The following is a 27791-nucleotide window of genomic DNA, read 5'->3' as shown; positions in this document are numbered from 1 at the left end:
TGGTCAGACCTCACCTGGAGTACTGTGTCCAGTTCTGGGCACCACAGTTCAAGAAGGACACTGACAAACTGGAACATGTCCAGAGGAGGGCAACCAAAATGGTCCAAGGCCTGGAAACGCTGCCTTATGAGGAACGGCTAAGGGAGCTGGGCATGTTTAGCCTGGAGAAGAGGAGGTTAAGGGGTGATATGATAGCCATGTTCAAATATATAAAAGGATGTCACATAGAGGAGGGAGAAAGGTTGTTTTTTGCTGCTCCAGAGAAGCGGACACGGAGCAATGGATCCAAACTACAAGAAAGAAGATTCCACCTAAACATTAGGAAGAACTTCCTGACAGTAAGAGCTGTTCGACAGTGGAATTTGCTGCCAAGGAGTGTGGTGGAGTCTCCTACTTTGGAGGTCTTTAAGCAGAGGCTTGACAACCATATGTCAGGAGTGCTCTGATGGTGTTTCCTGCTTGGCAGGGGGTTGGACTCGATGGCCCTTGTGGTCTCTTCCAACTCTATGATTCTATGACCACAGCTTCCCCGTTTCTGCTAGATGGGTAAGGGAACATCAGTGGCTTGGGCCCCTCCTTCCTCCGTTCTGAACCAGGGATTGGGAACCAGGCGCCTTCATTACATTGCTGGACTCCAACTCCCATCAGCCCCAGTGTGCATAGCCCATGGTCTGGTCTGATGGCCGTTGGAGTGCAGCAACATCTGGAAGTTCCACAGGTTCCCCCTGCCCTGCCTAGGTTAAGCTTTCATAGCTTCCTCAGCTCTTGTCTCATGGTGGGGTGGGGGAAAGGACCACGGCTTTAGCCAGCGTCTTTTAGGTTTCCACCCATTTCCCAAAAAGGAGAAGCAACGGGGGAGGGAGTTCCATAGAGGAGATGTCACAGTGACAAGGAAATGAACGGAGAGGCCATCATCGATCAGGGCTGCAGGCGCCAGGATCAAAGGGACTTTACAGCTCGCCTCCCCGGGATCCTGCATGCCCATGTTCCCTGGGGTTACCGGAGCAACAGCATGCTCCAGCGGATGCTTTGCATTTTTATTCACACCACACATGTTTCCACTCTTCGGAGGAATAATAAGAAAAACCTGCAAACCCAAATCTGCTGCCCACAACCCCTCCCCCAGTCTGTATGCACGCACACAAGGACACACGCGCACACCCACAATCACACCCACCAGGCAGTGGCTATTTATGTCTTCTTTAATTTCTTGGTGCAAGGCATTTAGCCAGTTTTGTTCACTTAAGAGATAATTTTCTGACTCTCTGCCAGGTCCTGCTGGATGTCCTGATTTTCTTGATTAAAGATCACTCTTGTATTCTGAACTGCTTTCTGGCGAAAGAAATAGCCTGCACTCATAAGGTATGGATTTGGATGTCTTTAGAAGGGCGAAGTCTGAACATTTTTTGGGTGCAGGTGGCAGTGGGGGGGCAGTTTAAACATACAAAGCTGCTCCATACCAAGTAGAATCATTGGGCCACCTAGCCTAACCCCAGGTGGCCCTTTTCTGCCCTAACCCTTCTCTGCCCCAGGAGTAGCGAACATGGTTCCCTCCCAATGTTGATGGACTAGAACTCCCATATTCCCTGACTGTTGACCATTGCTGACTGGGGCTGATGGGATCTGGAGTCCAACAAACTCTGGAAGGCAACACAATAGTAACAGAGAGACAAGTCCTGTGCTTGACTCTCAAGACAACCCCCATATGCATTTCAGGGAAGCTTCTCCACCATTGGTGATCTTTTCATTCAAAAGGCCCCTGACAAGTGTCTGAGGAAGCCCAGGGTTCTCTAGCACATAGCAAAAGCCACTGCTCTGGTCTACTGAGCAACGGAGGAGGCTGCTGTGGCAGCAGCACCACAGCACATGAGAGGCAAGAAGGAAAGCTGCTCTGACACGCTACCAGGGATGGGGAACCTGTGACCCTTCAGCTGTTGGACTCCAACTCCCACCAGCCCCAGCCAGCATGGCAAATCATCAGGGATGATGAGAGTTGTAGTCTAGCAGTATCAGGAGGGTCATAGGTTTCCCCACTGAAATATACTCCAGACTCTAGGGTTGCTCCTGCTCTGGCTGTGGTGTGTCACAAGCCCCTGCTGAAGGCTGAGGGTGAAATTATGGGATGCAGCTTTGAGTTGGTTCTGGCCAAGCTCCTCCCCCCAGCAAGCTTGTTGTGACTCCAGGCACATCACACTGGCCTATGTCACAATCAAGCTCTCCCTGTTACTTTCCACTTCTGGATGAGAGTCTTTAATGCAATAGATCTGCCAGGACAAACTTTTTTGCACATGTGGGTGGTAGTTGCTGTATCAGGGCAACTAGGTGTTCCCTAAAATGGGGTGGGGGGAAGGCATTGGCTGGCCACAGTCCACTTGCTATTTTTTAAAGAGAAGCTGATGGTGGGAGCAAAAAAAATGTGGACTGCTCAAAGGTGTAGTGAGAAGAAGAGAAGAGTTTCGATTTGATATCCCGCTTTATCACTACCCGAAGGAGTCTCAAAGCGGCTAACATTCTCCTTTCCCTTCCTCCCCCACAACAAACACTCTGTGCGGTGAGTGAGGCTGAGAGACTTCAGAGAAGTGTGACTAGCCCAAGGTCACCCAGCAGCTGCATGTGAAGGAGTGGAGACACGAACCCGGTTCACCAGATTATGAGTCTACTGCTCTTAACCACTACACCACACTGGCTCAATGGTGAGTGAACTGAGAATACAGCATGATGGGAATTGTAGTTCTGAGCATGAAAAGTTAAGAAGAGGACAGAGACAAAGTAGCTTTGATGGGTCTTTGGATTTTGACAAGTTGGGAACATAAGAAATGGGGAGCCATTGTGGCTAGGAGCTACGGCTTGGCAATACCCATTTTTCAACATCATGATAGATGAGCAGCTAAACATTGCAATATACTGATATATCACAGTGTCATGATTTTTTCCACATTGTGATTTTTGCATAGCGTGCACACACACACACACACACACACACACACACACACACACACTTCACAATACATTGCCAGGTCAAAAAATTATGAAACCAATATCACGATATGGACTTCAAATCAGTTTTGGATGATATATTGATATATCGCCCAGCCCTACTAGGAGCCATTGTTTGCCTTATCCTCCATGAATTTGCCAACTCTTTTTAAAAAGCCATCCAAGCTGGTGGGAGCAAATTCCAAGTTTAACTCATCATTACACCAAAAATAGGAACCCATTAAAAAGCCTTCATTTCTTCTCTAAATTCCTTTCCACTTCCCAAACTTTCTTCTGCATTCAGCCCTTGTCAGATTATTAATCTCTCTGTCACCTTCCTCACTGTTGCAATAAAGCTATTTAGGGGGAAGGTGTCTGGCTCACAAAATTCCTGATGTTGTCCAAAGCTCATCCATCTGTCTGAAGTGTTTTGAAATCATAACCCATTTTTCCTGTCTTCTGTTGAAAACTGACAAGTTTTTCTGATTTGTAATCTAGCTAAATTTGTATGATGCTTAGTAAAAAACAAAACAAAAACCCAAAGGTATCCAAAAACCTTTTTGTTAAAAAAAGAGGGGCATTTATAAAGTTTTTATTTGTCGAAAGAAAATGAAGAAGTGGCATTTTTCATGGATCCTCAGTTCACTGAGGAAGCTCCAGAGGCAAATGCAACAGGATCAAGAGTTTTCTTGCAAGGAAAGTAATGGTGGGGTTTTGTGATGTCCTTTAAAAATGTAGTACTTTCTGCATGAGCAGAAACATTGATAATACAGGGAAAATAAAGCACCCAGGCCACCAGTTATAGTAGTGAAAGCAACATCAGTTCCTCCCAAAGGATATGCTTGGAGCCTCCAGTCAGCTGCAAACCTCATATATCTTCCAAGCTGTTTCTCTCCACCTCCCACTAAGGTTGTGCACATTACTAGCTAACTAATAGCCAACAACCATCAAAAAGCCATTAAAGACGTGTATCTTACTATGTATTAGAATTGTAAGCCTGTCATCACGTTGCAGTTTGCATGGCCATCCATAGGTGGCCAATGTAATTCCAGAATGATATCAAAACAGCAGGCAGGAGAACCAACAAGCAGTGTGGGTGGCAGGCAGCCCAGGCAAGCTGTTGAAAGGAGGTACTTCAGAGAACAGTTTGGCAAAGCAGACTCTGAAGCACACACCCTCCCAGGTAAACCATCATTGGCCATGCCAGTGCAGTGGTGGGCAGGGCTAGCTACAAAAAATAGGTGGAGCACAAGTAGGTTGCGACAGTTGGGTACATTTCAGATCCACATGAAGCTAGAGGTTTGGTTTCTGCATAACAGCATCTCTCCATCCAAGGAAGCAAGGGGCATCATCACAGGTCAGGGATGCATTCCAACCAGGCTAAAGCACTCAAAGAGGATGTGGAGCAGGGCAAGAGAGCGTTGGAGCTTAGACAGAGCCCACAGGACTAAAAAGAGAGGTCTGGAGAGCCAAAATTGGCTCCGCGGCCTGAGATTCCCCAACCCTGCAATAAGTAAATTGGAACGCAGTTATGGCAGATGTGGCTGTGCACTGTATTTGCACCCAGACACTCATTTGGGTCCCATTGAACTTGATAGATTGGGATTTTATGCATTGTGGATGGTGCCAGCATCCTGTGCCAGTGTGGTGTAGTGGTTAAGAGCAGTAGTCTCATAATCTGGGGAACCAGGTTCGCGTCTCCGCTCCTCCACATGCATCTGCTGGGTGACCTTGGGCCAGTCACACTTCTCTGAAGCCTCTCAGCCCCACTCACCTCACAGAGTGTTTGTTGTGGGGGAGGAAGGGAAAGGAGAATGTTAGCCGCTTTGAGACTCCTTAAAGGGAGTGAAAGGCGGGATATCAAATCCAAACTCCTCCTCCTCCTCCTCTTCTTCTTCTTCTTCTTCTTCTTCTTCTTCTTCTTCTTCTTCTTCTTCTTCTTCTCTGAGGCGATTTCTTGAGTGGACAACATATGCCCAGAGCTGAATAGGGATCAAGATGCATAAAATATCTTTGATAGACCCCGCTGCCCCCACCACCCAACCATCCATATATTAATGTTGCAAAATTTGGATGTACAAATCCAGCCAAAATCCAGCATGTCAAAGCATGGCACTGCTACTGACAAGAGCACATACAAGCAACCCACAGCCCATAGGCTGCATTGAAATTAATAGATCAAAATTTGTCATGTTCATTCATTTCAAGGGGTCTACTCTGAGTAGGAATAACATTAGATACAGCCCCATGTTGCTTTTACATATATTCATTCCATATCATTTCCACATTAATCTGTGTTTTGTTTTGCTTAAAAAAAAAGACACCATGAAAAAACACAAATAAGTGAATTTCAGTTTCTTGAATGCATTCCTAGATGTGTTTTGATGCATTTTTTACTCTGAGACTGCAGTGCAAAATTTGGAGATGTGCAAAATCTGAAGGATTTTGATTCTGATCCACAGTATTAAGAACAACAACAACATATCTCTTACCCTCCTTTCATAAAAAGGTCCCAGGAACACTTTGCAGCGCATGAAACCACAATTAAAACATTAACTTATCCACATTAGTATGGGAGGTCAGTTCATACTGGAATTCCCCAAAATCAAATCCCTCAGGCTTCCCCAGCTTTGACAGCACCAATCACTTCCTTTGAAGGCACTGCAATACCAGCCATCGAAAGGCACTTCCTCCCAACTTGAAGGTCCCGGAAATAACATAAATCATTCACTAACCTCAGGCAGGAAAATGCAACTTCCATACATTGCACCTCTTAAGACTGGAAAAGGTCCACATATTTTAACAATTTAAACTGCAGAGACACCATTAACATTGCTTCGAGCAATCATATGGGCGAAACCGCTTTTAAAAAGTTATATTTGGAGTTAATAGTTGAATGGGGAGGGAGGATTTGGTTCTTATTTGAATATAACCTACATTCCAAAACAATACTGTGAACATACAAACATACCTATGTTTGTATCTTTGTATTTTAAACCAATAAAGATTTAATAAAAAACAACAACAAAAAACAGTACTGTGAACAGAGCCACAGTTCAGAATTCACACTTTTCCGAATTTTGCAATGTATTTCTCCAGCCAAAAAATTGCAAACAAAATTGTGTACACTTGGGGAAAGTGTGTTTTAAGATGCACATCTTGCTGAAAGTAATATAAAATGTATTGTTTTAAGCAAAACTGCACAAAAAGATGAGGAGAAAGGCACATTGTGCTGATGAACTTTAATAATGCAAATGGATGGAGAAATGTAGCAAAGCGAAGTTGAGAAGATGAGCTGTGCCAAAAGTGACAGGGATACGTCTCTCCCTCTGCTGGGCACGGCAGCCCCTTCCTGCTTTCTCCTTCTGGAGTCATCACCACACCGCCCACTCATACACCACTTGAACAGTAATGGCTTATCCCTTTCAAAGATCACAACGTCCCACACTAGTCTTGCCAAACAAGACCAACCCCCAAAGTCTCTAGTCCACACTAGGTTTTGTTAGCCCATCTGATGACATACGCCTACAATGATTTATTAGCATAGCTGCTAAATCATCTGTGGCTTGACAGAATCAAATGGAATTTGGCTTGCCTGGTCACCTGGATGAGCTTTATGCTCGCCAGAGGCAACCAGACAAGAGGCCTGCCCAATGCTGAGTCATGTTCTGAAATGCCAAACATCTGCCACATTCTGTCCCACAAAGCCCCATATAGGATTGCTACCTCTCAAAGAGAGAGCGAGATTCATTGAAATACATGCATATTAAAAGTGATTTTGCATTGCACTGGGGCCAGAGTACTGGGTGCTGACTTGGTAAGGTTATAGAGGCTTCCAAGTCAGCCTTTGAAATGGCCCAGTAAGGGCTTGCTGGGTTCTCTGCCATGCCCCAGTTCTGGGAAGGTACACATTCCAACACACCCACCTTCACCCACCCCATCCGCCCAAGGCCCGTCTCACTGCAGGGGGTTTGCAGGAAGCTGGATGACCGCTGGATCCCTTACAACTCTACAATTTTATGATTCTATGGTGTCATGGCTGCTTTTGACAAATTTCTTCAATCACTGCTCTCTCTCTCTCTCTCTCTCTCTCTCTCTCTCTCTCTCTCTCTCTCAGCAGCTACAAAGATTAATTATGTACAGATATATTCCCTCAAAGCATTCAACAGGCCTTTTTCAAGGTACTGAACAAAATGTGAAGCCTATGTGAAACCTACCATTTTAACAATCAAAAGCCATTTTTAAGGGACCACATACCATTGTTTTTCCTTTCCCTCATTTCCGATTACAGAAATGCCCCTCACAACAAACCCACCTTTACGTCTCAGCCTCTCTGATTAAAACTGGCCATCAGCAATCAGCTTAACTGAGCTCAACAGAAGTTCCTTCCAGGCACAGGATTACAGCCACACCGTAGCTGCTTTAGGCTCCACTCTTATGTGCCACCTTCACTGTTGATGGGGTGGTTGGTTCATTAGGATGCACAGCAGAGAGAATTGCTGGCTGATGGAGAGGATCCACCTCTGGCTCTACCCACCACCAGCAGCCGGTGGAAAGTCCCCAGACAGATACTTCAGGCTAAGGGAATGGGGCTGGTGGCCCAAACCTCGGGTCCCTCAGCTGTCGGGGGGGCAATCAAAACTGTCCCTGCTCCTTCTGCGCTGCTTGACACAAGCTGGCCGGGTTTTGGAAACAGCAGTGGCTCCACCCCTCCTTACAATTGCTCTGCAAGGCTGCAGTCCTGTGCTTGCTTACGTGGGAATATCTCAACAAAATGGGGACTGCAAACCTGCAGAGGATTGTTTGGTAAAGAGTACCGTAAGTCTGTTTACAAGCCCCAGAGACAACCCTGGGGCATTTATGAGAAAAAAAGCATAGGGTTGGGTTGGAATGCTTGTGTCTCTAATGGAAAAAACTACCTTTTCAGACTTTTTTTTTGCCAAAGCATTTGGTTTAACTCTAAAACCAGTATGTTCCTGTGTAAATAGAAGTTGACAGAGGGAAGGGACCACTTTACCTACTATGAATCCCCTGTAACCAAGATGGCAAACACCCCATCTCTCTCAGATAGGTCTATATCGATTTGTTCCTCCTGAGAATAGCCTGCATCGTCATGAGCTTGTGGCACTGCAATAAGTAGCCCCAGAGAGTCCACCCAGCAGCAGCAAATGCTGCCGCATATATCTTTTGATCAGTAGCGAAGGCACCAACCCAATGCAACAACTGCTTTGCAATCTTCATTGACAAGGTTGTGGGCAGGGGTCAGCCCCGGCAGACCCTTGTCAATTACAGTGGGTGAGGGAAACATCCTCTGGCATCCAAACGGCTGGCTAGAGCATCTGTGCCTAAGGGCGGGGGGGGGGATGTTGGGGGAGAAGAGAAGAGGAAAGGAAGGCAATCTGGAACCCATAAGCTCTCTTGATGTTTGCATTATCGTGGAGGACTGCATTGGTCTGTGCACGGCCCCTCCCCTGGAACGCCTTACCCTATCCGTAAAGGGCATTAACAACATTTTCATAACGTCCCTCCTCTCTTTAGCCCTTTAGGTAGGGTGGAGGGAAAGGAGGGTGAATAAGCAGATCCTTGAAGGTTGGAGCAACTCAGAAAGCCTCTGCCGCTCTGGAAGCCGGGGGGCTTTTTTTGGGAAGGGTCCCACCCTTAAGGTTGCCCCATTTGAACCTCGGGTCCCCTTGGCTTGGATGCACCACGACCTGTTAGATCCAGGTCCTTGCCGCGTCTACTGAGAGGGAAGGGAAGGAGATTCACAAAGGATGAAAGAGGAAAGCATGTGCCCAGATTCACCGGAGGGGAGCCTGGTGACCAGCGAGGAGGAGAGCGAGAGGGTCCCCCAAAAAGGCCTGCGCAAGAGGACCCAACTAGGCAAACCCCTGGCCTCGACTCCCCTGCAGGAGTGCAGTGCCCCCTCACCCCAGGGGAAGCGCAGCAAGCGCAGCCCTGTGCCACAGACCTTCGAGGACATGCACACGCAGCGGGTGATTGCCAACGTGCGGGAGCGCCAGCGCACCCAGTCGCTGAACGATGCCTTCGCTGAACTGCGCAAAATCATCCCCACGCTGCCTTCCGACAAGCTCAGCAAGATCCAGACACTGAAGCTGGCAGCGCGATACATCGACTTCCTCTACCAGGTTCTGCAGAGCGATGAGCTCGACCACAAGATCTCCAGCTGCAACTACCTGGCCCATGAGAGGCTCAGCTACGCCTTCTCCGTCTGGAGGATGGAAGGGGCCTGGTCCATGTCAGCATCCCACTGAGACCCACCGGGAAGGTATGTCCTCTTCCATGCTCTTCTCTTACCTTGCACTTCTTCTCTAGGCTGAGTTCCAAGACCAGGGCATGGTTAGCTGCAGACTGCTCTTTAACTGTAAAAAGTTATAGTGCACATACAAAAAAAGCACAGCTTTGGGCATGTGCAAAATATCTTACCAATCGCAAGTGAACAACCATAACCAGCTGCCAGATATCTGCTACTAGGCATAAGGGCTTTCTGGTCAGAAGGTTGAAAAAACATGGTACCCTGACAGTCTTTAGATTTGAGCAGTTTTAGGCTACACAGAGACAATGTGGAAGTTGAAAGTGGCACATTCCTGCAACCGATGGACACATGCCTTTTTTTCATCCCACAGTCACTTCTGGTCCCCAGACCTGCTTGCCAGGAGAAGATAGCGGGTAAGGAATAACCACACTACAGGCAAAGGACTCCTCTCTCTAAGACACCAGCATAAAACAATGTGCACACTGTCATTTGTCCCCTGTATAAAACAAAAAAAAAACCCCCATGGCATTTCATAAAGACATTGATACAAGAACTGCATCCTAAGCACACTTCTTCGGAAGCAAGCCCCTCTGCATTTGGTAGGACTTGCATTCGAAAGACGGTGCTTATGACTGCAGCACTGGGGGGGGGGGGGAGGTAAACTTGGGTCAGCAACTTGGGTTGTTGTTTTGTTAGAAATAGGCCTGGGTTTTTTGTTTTTTGTTTTTGTTTTTTGGTCCCTCCTAAATTGAGCAGTTCCTGGATTTCAGTAGCAAAATCTACCACAAACTGCTGGATATGCCAAGCAGGTGCTGGATCTCAGCTGAAACCGACATGCTTGAGCTGGGCATTTTTATGTGTTTGATTAAGCTCTACCTATATGTTCATGTGTATTCAAATTTCATGAACCATTTATTTGTATGAATGGTATTTATGTAAGCAGAAATGCCACAAATATGTATCATTTTCTGTGCCTGATGCAGTGCCAGCCCAAGACGGTCTCTCTCCCCCCCCCCCTCTCTCTTGGTGCCTAAGCAGAGCCCACCGAGACCAACATTTTTGTAAGGTCTCACTTCACCATTCAGATACCGATTCCTGCCAATGGCTTGTCCACAAATCCAGATAAATTCAGAGATGGTCAGGCCCAGAAGATGCATTTATCCTTTCAAATGAAGAGCTGGATTATAGAGAATTAAGTACAAATTGCTTTCTGTTTTGGCTCTAGGTTGTAATCCAACGTCAGTCATATTTAGAGTAGAGCCACTGAAATGAATTGAGAGGACTAAATTGTGCCTTCTGATTTCAGTGAGTCAGTTTGGAGTATGACTAATGTTGTATACAATGTTTTATCTTTATTTTGTGTTTGGAAGGCAGACCCATTCCATATCGCCTTTATAAGCAGGCCAACAAATTTTTCACCAGGGACACATTGCATTCATCCATTTCTAATAGAAATATAAAACCTATACTCACTGAAACGTACATTCAGCCCCCCACAATTCTCCTCCATGTTAAACACATTCATAATGAGATAAATAGGCATGACAGAGCCCCAAACACACTTCATAACATGACTTGCGAAGGCATCCTGATTTTTGTATATTATGCACAAACCATCTGTCACCCTTTTCATGTTCCTGCAAGAGAAGTCAGCTTTGCTGTTCCCATTTCACAGACTTGGAAATGGAGGTTGATAAAAAGAGCCAATCGCCTGGATGCCTGTTCATGTGCCTGCCCTGGATAACAATGGCACCTGATCATTATTTCTATGTGTAAAAATGATGTATACTTCCCTCAGAATAAAACCACACTTTTGGCATTATATGGTAAATGTAAACAGCTAGCATCTCCTGCCTCCATATGTGTAATCACAAACATGGATTAAAACTGCACCACTGCAGATATGGTTTTAAATTGGGATGCCACAAATAGATAAGATAAGATAAACTTTATTCACATTAGCCAACGGCCATAGCAACATAAAACAAGCAATATATACAAATAAAATATATACAAATAAAGAAGACAGCAATGGGTAAAAAGGGCAATCAAATGGCCAAGATTATCATTCAGATAGTGGCCCTTAATCTCATTGCACCCTTGATAAACCTAGCAATATTTGCTGTTGTCTGATCATTTTTTATCCCACAAATATTTATGCGCTCCTTGCTGCCTCAAGTAGACCTTAAATGCTGCCCCACTTCCCTCTGCAGTTAGGGCCAACATTTTTAAAAAGTCTCACTGAACCATTTGGACATAAATTCCTGCCTTCATCTATTCTTTTCTTGCAGAGGGCAATGATTTCCTTTGGACATGGTTTAAAAAACCCCAAAATTCAGCCGTCTGAAGCAGCTTGCACCACTTTGCTGCGTGGTATGATTGGCTCAGTTTTGGTGCATTAAACTGCACATTTCCTGCTGCAAATTCATAGCCTGAATAGTCAGGGAGCCAGTTTGCGATTATTACCATCAGATCCACACACAGGCACCCAATTTTTTCCCCAGGGTGTTGCGCAAACAAGCTAAACGCACATCGGATGTACAGCAATGATTCAAATCAGAGAGAGAAAGGCTTCTATGCTCTTGAACAGGAAACATGATGCACAGATATGCCTACCTCAGTTAATAGGTGCACATGAAATGCACTGCAGAACAAAGATTCGGATCTGCATTGCAAAACAGAATAATTGTAAAACAGCATGTGGGGAGGCAGAAATACTGAGGCAGGTTTTAGACACCCCTAGTTGGCTACATTGCTTGACACCCTGACAAGTCTGCTGTGACTTTAAGGGTTTCCAGGAAGGAAGAATTTCACTAGCTGTGATCCCTTCCCCTGCCCCCCACAACCTGGATTTCTCTCATTTAGAAACTGAAGAATCTGGTCCTGGATGCCACTAAGGTTGCCCAGGGAGTTAAAGAATGTTATAAGGTTACTTATTCATATCAAACAGGTATCCGATGCCAAGAGCAAAAAAAGAGGAAACTTGCACTAAAGTACCCCAAAATTCTGCAACAAGGAAAGCATAATTCTGTGACCCATATAAGATATCGGCAAAAGTTCGCAACCTCTCTTCTTTTGCATCATTTATCCTACATTTTATTCTTCCTTTGCATACATTTCCCCACACCTGTTATTTGAAGTTATTTGAAGTGATGCAAATAACTATGTGACAGAGCAGGGAAGCCCAGTCTTCTGGTCGCCATAACTCTTGTTCAGCAAGCATAGTCTTGCAACCATAAGGACTAGAAAGCTTAGGGGAAGAGATAGAACTTAGTGGTGGTGGCGCATCTGCTTTGCGTGCAGGTGGTCCCAAGGTACAAATCCTGGCATCTCCAGTCAGTGCTGGGAAATAATTCTGTCAGAAACCCTGGAGAGCCACTGGCAATCCGTGCCAAGAGTACTGCGCTTGAGCTGGATAGACCAGGCGTCTCTCTCTGCAGGAGCAGCTTCCTATGCCTTATGAAAAAGGAAAGCAAGCCAGGATCCATGTGGCCCAGTCCTTACAACTCTGCTTTCTAATGCTTAAAGACTTGGGGCAGAGGCCCAGGGCGCAACTCTGCATAATAGTTGCATGTGCTGATTTCTATGGATAGATGCCTCTGATAAATTGCAATGGCAGGTGGGGAGCAGAGGTCTCAGCAGGATGAAATAGGGAAAGTGAATATATATTTCTTTTAAAAAAGGGGAGGCAGGAGATCCGAGGTCTGCTGCAAAAGACATGAGACGTGGGCCCTCTAGGCCACCTCCTAAATACTCCCCTGCTCAAAAGTTAAGTTCCACTGAACTTTAGGGCTACCAAAACCCCAAGTAAGCATGCAGAGGATGGAAGCTTTCAAAAATGAAGGCTGCAATCTTGCACACATTTAGATGGTTAGTTAAGTCCCATGAAATTCATTGGGACTTACTTCCAAGTGAAGCTGCACAGAATTGTGCTACAAACTCCACAGTCAATATTGCAATTTTGCAGGTCTGGGCTTCTTTCCCCCCAGTGAGGAGAGGTTTCTGCAGAATGCTGCTTGACATTTTAAAATGCCACCTCCGATCATCATTCTGTTGACTTCTTCAGTATATAGCCTGCTTTTCTGGACCAGCTGCTCCCCAAAGCAGCTGACCAACACCTTTATAAAAATGGGAACATTTGATTTCAAATTGAAAACTAGCAAGCAAAAGTATATATCAAAATCAATACTTGTAAAAACAGGAAATGGCATCAATTCTTCAAAATAATGAGAAATGATTGAATTAAGTAGCTTGCCCTGTCCTCCTAATGGGGTCAATGGAACAAATCTGATGCATCACCCTGCCACTCCCCGCAAAGTAATTTCAGAAACATGTAGGTGCAACCCTGGAAATGCCAAAACCTACCTTCATTCTTAACTTACATTCAAAAGCGCACACTCCAGGATCAGCTCTGCACATGCTGGAACAATCTTCTTGGTTAGCATGTCCCATCCATGGCTTAAGCCCCTGGGATGGGATGAAAACAAAACAGGGCAATTAATGCCGAAGAAAACGGTGATTGCTCTTTGAGATTGCTGCAGGCAGAGTATCACCCGGAAAGAGGAAAGTATATCAGACCTAGCCTGATCTCTGACCCTGTGGCTACTCTCTCCCACAGGGCAATAACCTCTCATGATGTCCCCCCCTCGGCTCAGCCCCCTTTTATTATACAACAGTGAATTCAGTTTTTGTTTTCTGCCATATGTTGGAAAAATATTGTCTGCTGCCGGAGGAAGGAGAGATAAAGCACGGGGGGGGGGATCTAACCAACCTGAGAGTCTTTCCCCTTGGCCCCTCAACCTTCAGGATGAGTCTGGGTAACATTAGCTCCGGGGTCATTCAGTCAGGAGGACAACCCCCCTCAGCTGGGCTACAGTTAGTTGCTCTTTCCTCCCAGCAAGAACTGATGCAAGCCCGAGACTGATGGCCTATGGAGGTTTCCATTTTCTCTAGGTTGGTTCTCACTTCGTACCTTGACAATGATCATGGGCACCTTGCAAGCCAGCGCAAAGTGCTTACAGTAAGTTCCAAATATATACAGCACATACTGGATTTTTGTAGCCTGTAAGTCCCATGATCCGTGTGCTCAGTCCTTCCATTAGAATCAATGGGGCTTAAGTAGCAGCTAACATTGGCTGGGCTGTGAGTGCATAAGGAACAATCCTCAGTCCTGCTCAGATCCATCTGTATTGCTACCCGAGTAAGCAGCATCTGATTGGGGCAGACATCAGAGGCATTACCACCCGACACATTTCCTCTTTTTCCTTTCTGCAGTGCAAACAACTCTCACAAATCCAAAGCACAGGGGGAAATAAAGAGAAGTCCCCTAATCAGACTTTAGGCAAGGAAATCTTGGAGCGCTTTGTGCTCCTGGATGCTGCAAATAGGTTCTTTCTGCTCTGGAAATTCTGTTAGAAAGGCTGGAGCTGCACAACCTGTGGGAGACTTCTGTGTTAGTAGCTGTAGTTATGCCAAAGGCCTGGTTCCCCAGTGTCCCCTTCTCCACTTGTGGCTCCTTCGCTGTGCCACATGCAGAAGAAGAGCCGTGGCTCAAAGGCGGAGCATCTGCTTTGCACACAAAAGGTCCCATGTTCAGTTTCTGGCATCTCCTGGTATGGCTGGGAGAAACCTCAATCCAAAATGCGGAGAGCTGCTGCCAATTAGTGTAGACAGTACTGAGCTAGATGGGCCAACGGTATGACTTTGGAGAAGGCAGCTTCTTGTGGTCTTGGGCTCACCCTGGATTCCCTACACTACCTTTGAGTTTCAGATATTTTCAGGAGTAATGTTGGTGGACCCACCTGCCACCTGGTCCCCATTTAATCACCTGGGTCCTTTGGTTTAAGTGGCATTTTGCTTATTTATTTTCCCACTTAATTTATTTTCCTCTGGACTGTTGCCATTTTTAAACCTGCCAGTCAAACAACTCATGGCAGTGAACGCAGAAGGAGCAAAATGACTTCAGTTTTAAAAAAACAAAAGATGAAGCTGTATTGCAACAAAAATGGCAAAACCAATCCACGGTGAGCTAAATTCAGAGCCATCTAACCCATCCATGCTGACTATTAAAATGAAAGAGCAAGCAAAGCATTTCCCTGCCACCTCCAAAATGTAGCAAGTCTTGCGTTCCATCAAGTTACCGATGGGAGAATGTTTCAGAACAAGATTAGAGAAGTCCTGCAATGCAGAACATCGAAAGCTACTTTATACTGAGTCAGACCACTGGCCCATCTATTTAAATTTACTGCATTTATATCCCAGCCTCTTTTCATCATGGAACTCAGTGTGTCCTGCACTGGACTCCCAGGTGGTCACCCATTCAGGTACTAAACAGACCCAGACCTGCCTAGCTGCCGCCAGGTGTCTGCCTCACGTACCTTTAGGCCAAACCCTGGCATCTAGCTCAGTACTGCCTCTAGCAGCTCTCACTGTTCCCTGAATATCAAGGGAGGAGCAGAAACACTGTCTCTTGATCTTCAGAAAATAGTCCCTACAGAGCAAGAGACCTTATCTGTCCTCCTCATCACTGCACTGGGCTGGGCTGGGCTAGGAGAGGAACCTCTCCTCCTAGCTTAGCACTGCAACAGGGTCATCACTGCTGCTAGAAGATTTTTGCACACAGGAAAGAGGATGGAATGCTCCTTCCTGTTTCATGTGTGTTAAGATCTTCTAGCAAGGGTGCCATGCCAGAGGGAGATGGTGCACCTTTGCAAAACATTGGGGGGAAGAGAAGGAGGTGCCTGATTTTGGGAAAGGGCTGCTAGGCCACCAGAAGTAGCTTTGCAGCCTGGGCCAGATGCAGACTGTGGGTTCACCACCCTGTGGTAGAGTCTCAGGTGAGGTTCCCCCCCCCCAGCCCTACGTGGAGATGGCAGGGACTGAAGTGGCAAAGCTGGTGCTGTTCCAACAAATGATGGTTCTTTCCTAGAACAGATTTGAAATGAACAGCTGTGATGGATACTAATTTGATTAACCATGGCATTTGTTGCTACTGGATTTAAAACCAAAACCAAAATGCACAAACCTTACAAATACAAGTTGGGGTCTATAGGGGGTGGGATTCACTGGACGTATGTTGTATCATCAAGGGGTGGAATCTGGAGAAACTGCCCTCAAATAGGCTCTAGTGTACCAACAGGGTGATTTTCCTTCTCCTTTAGTTATTTATGGTGCAATCAATTGTACGCATGCTCACTCAGAAGTTAAGTCCCATTGTGTTCAATGGGGCTTAATGCCAGTAAAGTGTGCACAGGATCTTAACCCCAAACTGAGAACTGGACTACAATCCCAAGGAAATTGGGAATGTGTGTGTGGAAAGTGTCTCAGAAGATGCATGCCCGGTTACATCATGCATCCCCAAAGGCCAGTTCCATCCCCACTTTTAGCCTGCTTTCTGAAGGGAAGCAAATAGTAGGTGGTCCAGATTAGGTGGAAGTCAGTTCCCAACCTTCATGATCACATATGGTGCCATTGCTTCATTGAAGCATGAAGGAAGCACATATCAGTTTGTGGCTGGCAGACATCATTTTGACTTAAATGTTTTCCTGCAACACTCTCTCCCGACCTGCTGTATGCTCCCAGCACATGCACAAAAACATGCTCACTGTTCCCATACTTTAATTATTACCCAAGTTTATATATCAAAGTGATTCTGAATAAGAGAATACCACATACCTTATCAACAATGGGTGCTATTCAACCAAGTGTCACTTAGAGTAGACCCCCTTGAAATTGATGAGCATAACCAACTTAAGGTCATTTAATTCCAGTAGATCTACCCTGAGCAAAATTTAGCTGCATAACACCTATCATGAAATTCAGAATAAAATGAATCACAGTACATAGCTCTGAGGTCACATTTCAGGGAAAGCCTCTGAAAAGAAAAATACCAAAGCAAGAGTCTGGAGCTTAACACGGCTGGTGCTTGCCTAATATAAGTAGGAAAGGTGTTTCATAAGGCAGGTGGTGCAACACCTTGCTCCCGATTATCTTGGAGTGGACATCAAGAGCACAGAGCTCTGCTCAAAAGGTTTCTCCTGACAAACACAGTGACTGGACAGAAGCACATGGCATAAGGCATTCCATGAGATATTAATACCACTAGGATGTGGGAGAAGTTCTATATTGTTTGCATTTTAATAAGAGATTACCTAATTCACACTCCTTGAACCCAAACACAAGAAATTTGCACTTTTCTGAATTTTGCAATGCAGTTCCCCAACCTAATAATGGGTACAAAGTTCATATATTCAGGGGAAATGTGCATAAATGCATACATTTGTGAAATCACCACACAAAAAATGCATTGCATTAGGTGAAATTGCTTGCAATAATATTAGGTGAACTTCACACAAAGATGCTGACAATTTTTTCATGTTTTTTTGTTTTGTTTTTTAAAAACTGAATGGCTGCTGGAATGTGGAAAGCTGAATTTAAGGTTGCAAAGATGAGAAATTGAGGCAAAACAAAACTGACGTATTTGTCAATCCTTAATATCACCAATGCCACCCAAAGCTACCAAAAATATTTTAAAAAGCAAGAATTCCATGAAAATAAAGGGCAGAAACTGCCAATGCCCCATTTATGTTCCCAGAAGGAATTAGCATGTATATGAGAGGGTGCTCAGAAATCATGACGGAGCACCGGGGAGGGGGCTGCTATATCTCAGACCCTAGAGAAGTATAGGCTTGTCCCTGTGTGATGAAGCCAAAGCCTCTCAGATCTGGGTTGTGTTGTTGCTGCTGTTGCTGTTAAACCTAGGATAGTGGGTGCTTCTGGAATTTAGCACTTTCTGCCAGGATCACACATATATTCAAGTAGATGCCGATAATGCCCTTTGCGCAATAAGAATGCATCTTCATAACTCACCATAAAAGAAAAAGGCTACGTTGCAATAAATAACAATGGCTAAACAGTACTATTGCATAACGGATCCATTTCCAGTAAAGAAATAAGTAGGACTTTGTGTGGTAAGATAAAAACCACTCGGCAGTGATGTTGTATAACGTCTGCACAAATTCCGTGAAAACAAATCGGAGAGATTACTCAACGTTCGCTTTGTCTGGAAGTGACCACTGGCTCCTTTCCAGGGTTCGCAGTTGATTGAAGGCAAAAACCCATTTCTTCTGAAGTGAAATTCCAGTCATCCCTCGGCTGGAACCCTGGAAAGCCCCTGCCAGTCTGTGTGGACAGCGCTGAACTAAATGGGCCAATGGGTCTGATGTGATACAAGGCAGCTTCTTATGTCTGTGGGGCAGGCTGCAGTTAATGGAAGAAAGGCACCAGGGGCACAGGCGGAAGAAAGTTTTGTCATTATGCTTAATAAATTCCCAGGTTGTCCCCAGGCATTCAAAACAAGTTTCACAGATAATGTTCCAGCAAACTACAGTGGTACCTTGGGTTACAAACTCAGCTAACCCAGACGTAGTGTTGTTGTTGTTGTTGTTGTTTAGTCGTGTCCGCCTCTTCGTGACCCCCTGGACCAGAGCACACCAGGCACTCCTGTCTTCCACTGCCTTCCGCAGTTTGGTCAAACTCATGTTCGTAGCTTCGAGAACACTGTCCCACCATCTCGTCCTCTGCCGTCCCCTTCTCCTTGCGCCCTCCATCTTTCCCAACATCAGGGTCTTTTCCAGGGAGTCTTCTCTTCTCATGAGGGGGCCAAAGTTTGGAGCCTCAGCTTCAGGATCTGTCCTTGGGTTAAGAACTTTGCCCCAGGATGAGAACGGAAATTGTGTGCTGGCAGCACGGCAGCAGCGAGAGACCCCATTAGCAAAAGCGCTCCCCGGGTTAAGAACAGTTTCAGGTTTAGAACGGACCTCCGGAATGAATTAAGTTTGTAACCCAAGCTCACTTCAAGTCTCTACAGTGGGACCAGAATCTGGCCTGATTCACATATCACTTATCTTTAGGCAGGCAAGCCACAGGGGGATGCTGGATTCTATACTAATCTCTCTCTCTCTCTCTCTCTCTCTCTCCGTCCTCCTATGCATTGTGCAAGTTTAGACTTAAGATACAAGCAGCCCTAGCCTGCTAATTCTGGAGGGATGTGGCCTGGGTGACACAGCAAGTCTCCTTGCCTCCAGATGCAGCTAGCCAGACGCAAGCAGCAAAACACAACTAGGATACATTCCCATGGCCTGTGTACCCAGCATCTCCCTCCCTCAGGCACCTGCCCCCCACCCTTCATGGCAGGCAAGAAGGGGCAAGCAAAAGGGCCACGGAAGGAACAGGCAGGAAGGAGCCACAGCTGCCTTTTCTCTCTTTTTAAATCAACATATTAAAGGGCAATGATGTGGCAAGCCTGCGGCAAGGGTCGGTACAGTGCATGGAACATGTGAAGTCTGTGCCCAGTGTGCTTATGGTCCATCTACATCAGGAATGGGGAACATCTTGCTCTTCAGATGTTGCAGGACTCCACCTCCCATCAGCCCCAGTCAGAAAGACCAAGGCTTATTAGAGGGTGATGCTGGGAGCCGTTGTCTAGCAACTTCTGGAGGGCCAGAAGCTTCCCCACTCAGGTCAGCATTCGCTGCACAGATATCTAGTGAACTGGGAGATTAGATCCGTGGTTCTCCAAGGATGTGGCAGGAGAGGATGACCAGTGTGGTGGGAACATCCAAGGACAATCAAAGAAACATTTAAACATTTCAGTGTAGTGTAGTATAGTTATCAAAATATTTTTTAATTTGCAGAATATGGATAGATACTTTTTCAAAATGAGAGCAAGAGCATTGGCTATTCTTCTACAGTTCTCCGTATTGTTGTGAACAGGGATATTCAACTTGGACAAATATGAAAGACTAGAAAAGAGAAAGGCTTCTTTCTCTTTCTGTTGAGGAGAGGAGAGATTGCTTGTCTCAAGTGAGACCCAATGTAAATGAGATTATCCAGCAAAAACAAGCTCACGCCTCTCACTGAGTTTGTATACATACTTATTGCAAGAGGCTTGTTTATAATTATATTTTGGGAATGATTCATGTTCCTCTGTAGCTGCATTGTTTTATACTTTCTGGTTGTCCTGTGATCATATTATAAAGTAGTTGGGTTCTGTGCTATAAATCATGCACTGCTGGCTGTTTGTTTTTGTTAACAATAAAAAATTCAGTGCGGCACCAACTATTTTTTTTTTATTCTGAAAGAGTAGCCCAGAGAAAAAAGGACCAATGGATTAGATGATCCGTTTAAGGGTGGGATAGTCTCTGGGCAATAGGCAGAGAAGCACAGCTCTGCTGGAAAGATTTTGCGAAAGCAGGTGGTGGCAGGGTGGGGTGGAGAATAGGGAGCTTGGCAGACAGCAGGCATCTCGTAGCCCAGATTGTAGCACGTCCACACTGCTACTTTTTATACCAGTTTAGCTACTAAGGTTTCTTCCCTGCGCCCCAAGGTATCCTGGGAGTTGTGGTTTCATTAGGGTGCTGTGCTAATCCCAAACACCCTCTGAGCTACAGTTCCCAGGGCTACGGGGGGGGGGGGGAGAGAGAAGAGGGAACGGCTGTTGGTCATACATGTCAGCTCAATATGGCACGTTTTACGTGACCGTCTGTTCCACTCCAGCTCATCGTATTTAGCACTGCCGCTGGGCTTCAAAGTGCTCAGAGCACTTCACAGATCTCCTATGAAGATCTCCTATGAAACAAATGAAGCTTAAAGCTTCAGTGCCCCGATCCTAGAGGCAGTGGCAGAGCATTCTTTGCTGGCACCCAGGGCAGGCACGTGTGTGCCAGGTGCGGGAACTGCGTTGTGGGGGGAGGGCGCACTGCTGGAACGATCCCCACCCACTGGAGCTAAGTGGGGCCGCACTGCACTGCACTGCCTGCCCAGCCAGTGCCACCCTGCTTTGAGGAGTGCACTCACGGCGCCCTACAAGCCCAGCACCACTTTGCAAGACTCGCAAAAACAGTGCGGGCTGGCAGGGTGCGTGCCTGTTGCGTCCTTCTCGCCCACTCTCCAGCTGGATGATATCGTGAGGAATACCCCCTCCCAAAAAACCCCTGCACCTGGGGTGATGGTGCCCCAGACTTGCCCATGCTATGCCTCTGACTGGAGGAGCCCCATAAACGACCTTCATTCACATGAAGTAGCACGGCTCAAATTGATTTTTGTTGTTGTATATATTTCAACAATCCCAGAGTTTGAGAGTCAGGAGCACAGATGTTGTAAAAGTGTGGTGATCTGTCGTGCAACAACCCCATTGAAGAAGAGAACCTTGTTGGTTGCTAAGGGGCCCCCATGACAATTCAAGTTCCAGGGCCCCAAAAATGCAGGTCTGCCACTGCACAGATGCATTAGATGCTTACTAACAACCATGTAAGGTTGACCAGTACGATCATCCTTAAACTGCTTAGGAGAACCAGAAGCCTTCCACTTAGGAATTGTAGGTAGAGAAGCACACAGGCAGAATCAAGCATTATTCTTAGATGCTACAACTGCAGCGAGAACATTATTAGCCCAATGATGGAAACAGGAAGAGATACCATTGAAAGAAGAGTGGCAGATGAAATTAATGGACTATGCCAAATTGGCAAAAATGACTGGGAAAATTCAGGACCAGAATTTCTTGATAGACTGGAACAAAATTATGTTGTATTTGAAAGACGACTGTAAACAACTGACATCGCTAATAGGGTTACAAGAAGCTTTGTAGGCTTAAATTATCATTTATTACTAAATGTAATTTACAAATTGTTTATTTAAGATTAGGATCTAATAGTAATATTAATAAGAATAAAATGCATATTAGAGATTAAGTTGGAAAACCATTAGTCGAGGAGCAGGGAAGTTCTAGGCTTATATAGCCAAATGTTTTTATTTATTTATAAGATTGATGTTATGGTGGAAAATATTTGGAAAAACCAATAAAAATTATTATAAAAAATAAAAATAAATGAACTGCTTAGGAGAACCCAGTAAGTTTATGGAAGAGACAATTTAAACCAAGAACTTCCTCATTCATTGCTCAACCTTCAGAGCCACAAGACTAGATTTTATTTTTTTAAAGAACTAGAGAGTCCCAAGAATCCATACCTAAAATTGCACTGTTAGAATCGCTTGTTCAACAACTGCATTATGGTGGCGTGAAAAGAATACCCATCTGATTTTATTCTTATGAAAAGCAGACATGGTCTACATGACCTTTGAGGGTGCAGAGAGATTTGAATCAGAGCTGTGGCACTGGAAGACAGCGACCGCAGGGTCATTTTGGGCTGGGGCTTTAAGGGACCACCGTACCAGCAAAGGATGGAGAGCTGCACTGCAGCCCTGTCCCTCTTGGGACTCATCTCCCAAAGCCCCCAAACATGTCAGGGCTGACGGAGAAAGAGTGTGATGAGGCCGACTGAGAGGGGAAGAGCCAAGCCTGTTTTCAAAGAGGGTCCATCCATCTCAGTAAATGCTGGCTTGGGTTTCTTTGTGGGGAGAGGGGACTTTGGCCTTGTTAAATCTTGCAAAGAGATTAAAAGGGAGAGGGGTTTCCAGGATGAGCTTTTCAGAAAATCTTGGCTGGTGCATCGTTCTCTCATCCCAAGCATTTCACTTTTGAATGCAGGAAGGTGTGAGTTATTGCTACACATAAGGCCAAACTATTCCATGTGTTCCAAGGCATGATTGATTTTCACTTGTCTACATTGTTTTCTTGTTTAATGGCATTCACGGGAAGCGAGTGATCGGGCTCTTGGCAAATGGCGTGGGTGTGTAAACCCCCATGCTACCACCCCAACAACCCCCTCCCTGAAGGTTGGTATTTGCAGAAGGGTCATTACTATTGAACTTATTTTTATTTTTCCCTCTGCCAATCCCCCCCACCCCAGGAAAAGCATTTCCCCCTGGATCCCCCCCCCGGGCCTTAATGTCAGAGGGGCACATTTGTTCCTCTTTCCAAGAACTGCCCATCAAGGACAAAGGCTCTGTCCAGATTTTTCATCTCTGAGGTGGTCTGGTCCAGAGCACCAGCATTGCAGAGCTCCCAGGCCAAAAGGAAAACCACAGCATCAACACCCCCGCCCCGAAAACTTCCATCCAACCTTTTGTGCCCCCGCCCAGCTTTGTTAACTTCAGCTCCTTTCCCTCACTCCATACAAGTTGAACAGAGCAAAAATGTGTATTGAAATCAGTCAATCAATATATCATTTGTAATGGAGGAAGATGGGGGGAAATGTGCCTCCCATTAAGAAAACTCTTAACGGGTCTTATCCCCCACCCCAAAACAATTATTCAAAAGATCTGAGGGTGGTGGTGGGGAAACATGCTTTTAATCCCCCCCCACACACATATTGCACTTTAACCTAAGGTGGCAAACAATCATAAAATGGTAAAATATGAAATGCAAAAGATTTCAACAAAACAAGATAGTAAAAGTCCAAAAATAAAATAAAATACATAAGAGCAGGATATGATAGCGGGATCTCACTAACTAAAACAACAGCAATCAGAAAAAAAATTAAAACCCAGCGAAGTAGACAGACAATGCAAACAGGTTCTGCCGACTCAGAATCGGCTGCTTACAGCAGGTGCTTTCAGAAAACCCATTTATTGAGCTTTTGGTTCTTTAATGAGCATTCCTTTGAATTTCTTTGCAAGGAAGTTAGGTGGCTTTTATAGCAAAGCAAGTGTGATCCTGTGCATTTCCACAACAAAATTGGTTTGTTGTGCAACAGCTCCAATCAACTATAATTGTCCTTGAATTTGTATGTGATTTGATCCAGTGTTTTGGGGCTAGTGGCATTTTTTTAGGGTTTTTTTTTTTTTTTTTTTTTGCTTTTTTGAAATTTTAACTGCACTGGACTCTTTTGGTTTGGTTTCCTTTCATTCTGAAACAAGTGGCAAGTGCACTCGCTGTCCCTTTACTATCAAGCCAGGTTCAAGCTACTTGTTTTAATTTACAATGCCCCCAAACGACTTAGGTCCAGTGTACCTTAGGGATCACCTGAACCCTGAACCCCAGCTTGATTACTAAGATCATCTTGAGGAGGATCATTGGCCATTCCTTGAGTTGGTGGCGCTCACTTGAGAGCAACAAGAAACTGAGCCTTTGGCGTCATTGGCCCAGTGCTATGGAATCCCCTGCCAACTGAGATCCAGAGGGCACCTTCTGTGCCAACTTTTAAACACCTGCTAGCACGACATAGTTAGCTGGGGAAACAACAAAAGAAGGATTTCTGCCCAACTGCTTCCTAATTTCAACAGTCTTAGATTCAGGGACGTGCAAGCGTCCCACGACCAGAGGCATCATGTGGTGTGCACACTCATTTATTTCATCCCATGTCTCAGCTCAAAGATATTTGAGAAAACTCTGCGAAACATTTAAGCAGTGAATCCATCCCAACGATCTGCCTGCATCCCGCTTGCTCAAAAGCCCCTGCTGACATGAATGGATTACTTACGCAAGCAGCTTAATGTCGGAGCAGCAACCTTGCGCAAGTTCCCTGCTCTGATGGGACACCGCCCACCCACGGTGACCACTGGTGCGATGAGCAGCAGGATTGCCATTTCAAAAAGGCCACTGTAACAGTGTCTCTAAGAGACACTAGCAGAGACAAATGCTTATCTCACGGTGTGAAAAGCTTTACTCAACCAACTGCATCTCAAGCTGCTGCAAGTACAGCAAGAGCTTCTGACCACATCAGACAGACAGAAACTGAAATATTCCCTATGACTATGGAGAACCAAGCTTCTCCTCAACTTCCTTTCCTTTCTTAGTTAGGGATCTTGTTGCTTTCTTCTTTCTTACAACCTGTATTTTAAACTTTGTTTCTGAATCAAAATGCTGAGTTGGTTTGAAAATGCAAGAGCAAGCCAGGCTCTGCCCCACTTGGCCCAGGGAATTAAGCAACGCTGACAAGCAGTGCTGGATCAAACCTTGTGGAAGCCGCTAGACACTCAAAATCTCAGGGGGCCCCTCACAAATTATCTCCTAATACGTTCTGGAGTTTACCAACCAACAATTTTAGTAAACCAATTTCAATATCAAATCAATATTATTTTGATCTGTTGTTGCGGGGCCCCTCGGCGGCATGGGGCCCATAGACCGGTGCCTCCTCTGCCTATTGGCATATTACAGGAGCCATCAAAAAAAGGTTGGGATGTGTGTTCACAATTCTCACTGTGATACCTCTCCTATCATAGTTCCCAACCCCGAGAGTTGAAGAAACTGTCAGCTATCTGTAACTAGGAGTAGGAACATACACATCCCAGTTGAATGCAGTATTTTAGGATTTGGATGACCACCCTACAAGCTTTTAAGGGCACTCTTCCAAACAAGAGCAGCTTGACATTTTGGAACTGGGAGATGTGGTGGAGGAGGGAGGGAGGGGGGAGAAGAGAGAGTGAACACATGTGGATCTCCTCTGCCTGCAATTTTAGATCTTCTAAAGGCTAAAGGAGATGCGCTCCACATATGATGCTGCCACTGGTGGCCTATTGGCACTTTGTAATGTTGCACTTATTTACAAATACGGTGCAGGGTTCAACAGAATGAGGTCCGCTTGTGCAATGGGACTTTCCCCCTTCTCCACCTCCCAAATGTCCCCTAAATAGGATCTGAATCATGGAATCCCAGAATTATAAGTTGGAAGGGACTCATAGGGTCATCTAGTCCAACCTCCTGCCCACAGCTATCCCTGTGTGGGCTTGAACCACCAACCTTCTGGTTAACCATCAGACCCACTGACCCACCTTAGGGGAGTCCCTAGGACAGGCTTGGGGTATATGGAGGGGAGTCTCACTGCATGGGCAGACCTTGTTCCCCCATAAACATTCCACTTAGCGCTGCGTAGAATTCCAGGCATGCAGGCTGAGTGTGGGGAGAAGCACATTTCAAAATGATGCAGGCAGCCCAAGCCTGCTCTTCTCACATCAGCTAGTCCAATTCCCACATGTCTTGCTCAACACACCTCCCCAAAACTTGAGGGAACTTTAAAACCAACCTCCGAAACTCCAAACTTTGGAGGCATCCCCAATGTCTACAGTAGGTGATGGCAAGAAGATTCAGTCTAGAGAAGATGCTCCCTAAGGTAGACCATAATGCAGTTGTTGAAAACCAGTGTGGTGTAGTGGTTAAGAGCGTTGGACTTGTAATCTGGTGAACCAGGTTCACTTCCCCACTCCTCCACATGCAGCTGTTGGGTGACCTTGGGCCAGTCACACTTCTCTGAAGTCTCTTAGCCTCACAAACCTCACAGAGTGTTTGTTGTGGGTGAGGAAGGGAAAAGGAGATTGTTAGCAGCTTTCAGACTCCTTTGGATATCAAATTCAAACCTCCTCCTCCTCCTCCTCCTCCTCCTCCTCCTCCTTCTTTGTGTGAAAAATTGTGTCCAGAAGCGAATAGGCGCTCCAGGCAATCCACAAAGCCTGTGTGTTGTGTGCATGCACACATCTTTCAAAGGAGGCGAGCATGAATTTGGCAAATAAATATCTGCAAGGGAAGATATTAGCCAGCAAGACTTGGGTCAGGGGTGGGGAGCTTGTGGCCCTCCAGATTTTGCTGGACCACAAGTCCCATCATCCCTGACCATTGCCCATGCTGGCTAGGCCATGTGACTTGAGTTGTGATCCAGAGGGGGGAGCAGGGTACTCTGCATACACAACATGGATTTTAAACATAAACGCCATCAGCAGCTCTGATGCCCAAAGCTGGGTTTGAATGGGGAATTTCAAAAGTAGTTTCTGGTACATCACAGGAACCAGATGCTAGGAAGAAAAAGAGGAACACTTTTAAGTGTGCCTGAATTCAGCTGTCAGGGAGAAAAAAGCCACTGCTTTGTAGTTTTGGAAAAGCCCACAGAGGCAGCTTCAGCCAAAAGCCACAAGTGCATTTAAAAGCGCTTTGGAATACCACCCCCCCATCAGATAATGTGCATGGCCCCTTCCAGGAGTTATGCTGTTCCCGCCTTCAGGTGTCATCACATTCCCTTTCCCTGGGTAGGAACTTGGCTCACACTGTCCTGCATCCAGGGGTGCCAACTTAAATAAAATATTGTGGGGGCCCAGGTAAGCCCCGCCCTGCATAATCAATCACATGATGCAGTGCACACACATGATTTCAATGGGAATGCCCATAAACTTTGTGGGGGCCCAGCCCCCTCAAATATTTCATTGTGAGGGCCAAAGCCCCACAGCCCCTAGAGCTGGCTCCTATGTCTGCATCTAAGCTTGGAAACAACCCCAAAAGGTATCCTTCTTGCCTGCTCCAACACTTTCATTCACACACATAGAGCTCTGCAGTGAAACTGACAAGACTGAGGAAAGCCTGATCAATTTCATAAGAAAGCAGAGAGGAAGACTTCGAGGGAAACTGGCATCAGGGAAATCCATATTGTTTCCCCTAAACTTGCCAGTTTCAGTAGAAAGCAGAAAAGGTGTAGGTGGAGACACTGGTGAAAACTGACAAGGTTTTACTACGTTAGTTTGTTGGGGGAGGAAAAGACGAAAAAGAGAGAAAGATTCGGGTGGGGGGCACTGCCACTCTTTTCAGATGGGATCCAATCACATACCAGCGAATTCAGGCTGCACAATTATAGTTTATTGGGAGGTCTTGATCAGCAAA

General features: G+C 45.7%; 2 protein-coding genes and 1 long non-coding RNA gene across 4 annotated transcripts in view; 2 read left to right on the top strand and 1 right to left on the bottom strand.

Annotated features, from left to right (window-relative positions):
- The window catches only part of LOC310699149 (histone H2B 5-like), a 960349-nt gene that overhangs the window by 701328 nt on the left and 231230 nt on the right, over positions 1 to 27791 (bottom strand). The window lies entirely within an intron of this gene.
- Positions 511 to 7605, top strand: LOC310699173. The gene is made up of 2 exons (XR_014521966.1): positions 511 to 2693; positions 7094 to 7605. It is a non-coding gene; the product is annotated as an uncharacterized lncRNA (long non-coding RNA).
- LOC310699144 (twist-related protein 2-like) overlaps positions 8362 to 27791 on the top strand; it is an 82914-nt gene continuing 63484 nt past the window's right edge. For both annotated transcript variants that reach the window (XR_014521938.1, XM_083486794.1), the window contains exon 1: positions 8362 to 9262. Coding sequence is in view for 1 of the 2 variants with exons in the window: in XM_083486794.1 (XP_083342920.1) it covers positions 8748 to 9248 (501 nt within the window). In the remaining variant the exon portion in view is untranslated. The remainder of the gene's footprint in view (positions 9263 to 27791) is intronic.

Source organism: Podarcis liolepis (genome assembly GCF_965112155.1).
Source record: "Podarcis liolepis genome assembly, chromosome: 2".
NCBI classification, from domain to species: domain Eukaryota; kingdom Metazoa; phylum Chordata; class Lepidosauria; order Squamata; family Lacertidae; genus Podarcis; species Podarcis liolepis.
Note: the sequence above shows the minus strand (reverse complement) of the source record. Positions and strands in the feature narration are given on the sequence as shown.